Genomic DNA, 3,334 nt, shown 5'->3' with positions numbered 1-3,334 from the left:
GATTCTGTAGCATTGATGGTGCATCACTTGCTTAATTCTACACATAAAACAAACAATGCAAACATGTTTAATTGTGCAAGTGCTAGAAAACCTTCAAAATGTATTTGTTTTGGTACTTTCTCACCTATAATGATGTCCTATGAGTGTATAAAAAGTAGAAAACTTTAAAACTCCATTTAAAATATATGTATATGTGTATCTGTGTATATTCACACATGCCTGTGTGTACATATGTGTATACATACAGCATCAACATGTCCAAGCAACCACTGAGAATAATCTTCAGAACCAATATTTAAGCATGTTACACACAAATTGACTGGAACCCCAATTCAAAATTTAAAAATAAGCCTCTATTTCAGAATGACACAGGCCAAGAAGAAACTTACTTAAACATAAGTGCTGAATGTCTACTTGAAGCCTCTCAAATATAGAATCTCTCCTTTTGTGTTTTCCATCCACCTGTTTAATGAGAACAAGAGATTGCATAGGGCTGGTATAATTTTGCTCCAGGTATTAATGTCAGACTTTTTTCTTTTTAAGTCAACATTTGAATTTCCAACATTAAACATCAGGATTTTTTTCTAACAAATTTGCTATTAGTGAAGTATGGAATGTATAACTTGTAAAATTTAAATGTACTGAGGATAAAAAAATGAATACTAACAGCTTCAATGGCAATGGTTTAAAAATTATACTTTACTAATGGAACAATTACCTTGAATCTTGTGGTTGCCCTCTCCACAAGCAAAAACTGAACACCTTCAACGTTCTCTAAGGCAATATCAACCCAATGAGACAGCTTTCCTCGCCCAGCTCCAAACTCAACAAAACACCTTCCCGGACCAAGTAAATGCAATCTTTCCATGTTACCTAAAATAGAAGCCTACAAACATCAAAAGATTATTTGTGAACCAAGAAAATATATACCCTGTGTTTTGTAATGCCTTATAGAAAAATTATTCCTTCACCAAACTGCAGAAGACTTTTTTAAGCCTTGCTTTCAGTGAGGGATTAGGGAAAAGATGATGTGTGTACAGAGGAAAGGGATTATATCTTCTCTTTTACCATATCACATTTCCTCTGTGGAAATCAACTGGAATTATGCACCCAGTCACTCAAATTTACAGCAGCACAATTCCATGTCCAAACTGCTCTATAGTTATTAGTAAATCAGACCAAACCTGTTGTTTCAGGTGTTTGAAAGCAGATTCCCCATTCTTTGGATCACTTAAGGCTTCTTGTAAAGCCTGGTGGGACAATATTTCTTCCTTAAGATGGAGTTCCAGGCCTGGAGGCAAATGCAAAACTTTTAGGTATAGCTTTTGAGTTTCCAAGGGTTCCTAGTTTGTAACACCCATTATTACAATTGTGACATGAGCTCAGTTTGTAGCACTAACAAAACAGTCTGCTGGGAGTGTAAATCTATCATCATATGTTTATAACAGAGCTGTACTGTTATCTGTAGTGACATCTGAGTGAGAAAAAAAAAAGAAAAACAAAAGGAAGGGAACACAGATTGGAGTTTTATCATTCTTTCATTCTGCTTTTTGCAGTAAAACTTAGCTTTTGGAGGTCTCTCTCATAACTGTTTCAGATGTGTTTTATGGCACCTAGCTCATATTTTTACAGGTATCTAACAAGAAAAATAACAATGAAATATGTAATCAATTCAATTTAAAACATTTGATATTTAGTATTTAGTATTAAGCTCACCATTACTTGCTTTTTTCAACCTGGTAATTAAATTCTGCAGCTCTTCGATAGATAGAGAAGATAGAGGAACCTTTTTAGGGAAAAAAAGTGACACCAATGAGACCTTTGAAATTTTCTGTATCTTTGCAGTCATAAATTGCAACATGTAAGGACTGAACCTGAAACCAAATAATGTACTCACTTGTTTTTCTGGTATTTCTGCTACATCTTTTAAACCAGCATTAATATCTTGAACAAAGTAGACCTTAAAAAAAAAAAAAAAAGAAAGAAATTTGATTCAGTTAATTACCAGGAAGTAAATAGCTAAATTCTTCAATGTTCTTATGGTAAGGTATGTAGCAATAGGAATCCACTGCAAAGATTTTCCAAGTAATTTTCCTTCCTATAGTCTGATCCTGAATCCCAGCCAGAAATGACTCTTCTGACACAGTTTTACAAGATCGAACATGCTCATAAGAGTTAAGCAGTCAGGGCTTACTAGACAGATTCCAGAGACCATTTTCAGGTTTCCCAGGGAATACTAAATGTGCAATTCTAATAAGGCAGCAAGGCAGGCAATAAAGAAGCCATCCTCTGCTTTCTTGCAAGAGCTGTTGTCCTGTTGCTTTCTTGCAAGAGCAACATGTCCTGTTGCTTTACTCAGCAGCTGTCAGCCAAGCTCTCCGTGGCTCCCTGCCAGCCTGGCTGGAGTGGGCAGCTGCCTGGGATACCCAGAGCTTCTCTGCCGGTTCTGCTTTCCCAGGACAGCCTCTCCCCCAGCCTCTGAAATGAATGGCACTGGGAGAGCCTCTCCCCTGGGTGTGTTTCTGAGAAAAATGAATTCAACATTTTTATTTGTAATCAAGAACTGAAAAGCTGTACCAAATTAAAGTGAGAAGGGCAGAGAATATGAGGGGACTGGAATGTGAGTTGCATTTCAGCAAGTGCTTATAGAGCTTCCATCCTGCCTCACAGCAGTGCTTTGCTAGACCTGCTGCCCTGCAGCTCACAGCTGCTGTCAGCACAGAAAATTCTCTGCAGGACTGTAATGTTTAAGGTCTTAAATCTGAGATGAAGTGCTGAAATTACACTGCACTTACAGGCTTTGGCTTCTCTCTTGAGTTACATTTTTTTAAGTGCTTTTGTAGTTGGTCTTCATATACAGTGCTAAAAGCCAAATGGAGAGAAAAGTAAGTATCATGTGAATAGTGACACAGAACGGGAAAAGCATTTACATATACTCACTGTTTTGGATCAAGAGGGCACGGAATTCTTTTTCTGTCATTTTGTTCCTAGTTAGAAAAGTTTTAGAAAACATTTCAGCATGCATTCAGTGTTGTGTTTTAAAGAAGCTGTTGAGGGGCATCAGCTTCATAAAACATCTATTCAGAATAAGTGAGTTAACCGGAACGGAGAAACGGAGACGAGAACTTAATATTAACTGGATCTTAAAAGAATAAACCCCTAATGCAAGGAGAGGGCTACTGCTGGGCTGGGGCGAGTGCCCGGCACACCGAGGCTCAAGGGAAGCACAGGCGCTGCCTGTCCAGCCGTGCCACGAGAGCGGGGCCACCCCGAGCCCACCCGCGCTCCCGGCCCGAGAGGGGTCCCTGCACCTCCTCGTGCCCGTGCTCGCCGC

General features: G+C 38.8%; 1 protein-coding gene across 1 annotated transcript in view; it reads right to left on the bottom strand.

The window, feature by feature from the left end:
• Positions 1-3,332, bottom strand: part of TRMT13 (tRNA methyltransferase 13 homolog) — a gene marked incomplete at its 5' end in the record, with an annotated part of 5,687 nt that extends 2,355 nt beyond the window's left edge. The window contains 8 exons of the mRNA XM_031057868.1: positions 390-462; positions 719-886; positions 1,185-1,291; positions 1,717-1,786; positions 1,898-1,960; positions 2,796-2,862; positions 2,941-2,987; positions 3,312-3,332. Coding sequence (XP_030913728.1) covers positions 390-462; positions 719-886; positions 1,185-1,291; positions 1,717-1,786; positions 1,898-1,960; positions 2,796-2,862; positions 2,941-2,987; positions 3,312-3,332 — 616 coding nt within the window. The remainder of the gene's footprint in view (positions 1-389; positions 463-718; positions 887-1,184; positions 1,292-1,716; positions 1,787-1,897; positions 1,961-2,795; positions 2,863-2,940; positions 2,988-3,311) is intronic.
• Between the last annotated feature and the right edge of the window lie 2 nt (positions 3,333-3,334).

The sequence above is a fragment of the Geospiza fortis genome, unplaced genomic scaffold (genome assembly GCF_000277835.1).
Source record: "Geospiza fortis unplaced genomic scaffold, GeoFor_1.0 scaffold403, whole genome shotgun sequence".
Taxonomy (NCBI): domain Eukaryota; kingdom Metazoa; phylum Chordata; class Aves; order Passeriformes; family Thraupidae; genus Geospiza; species Geospiza fortis.
This window is presented reverse-complemented; position numbering and strand designations above follow the sequence as displayed.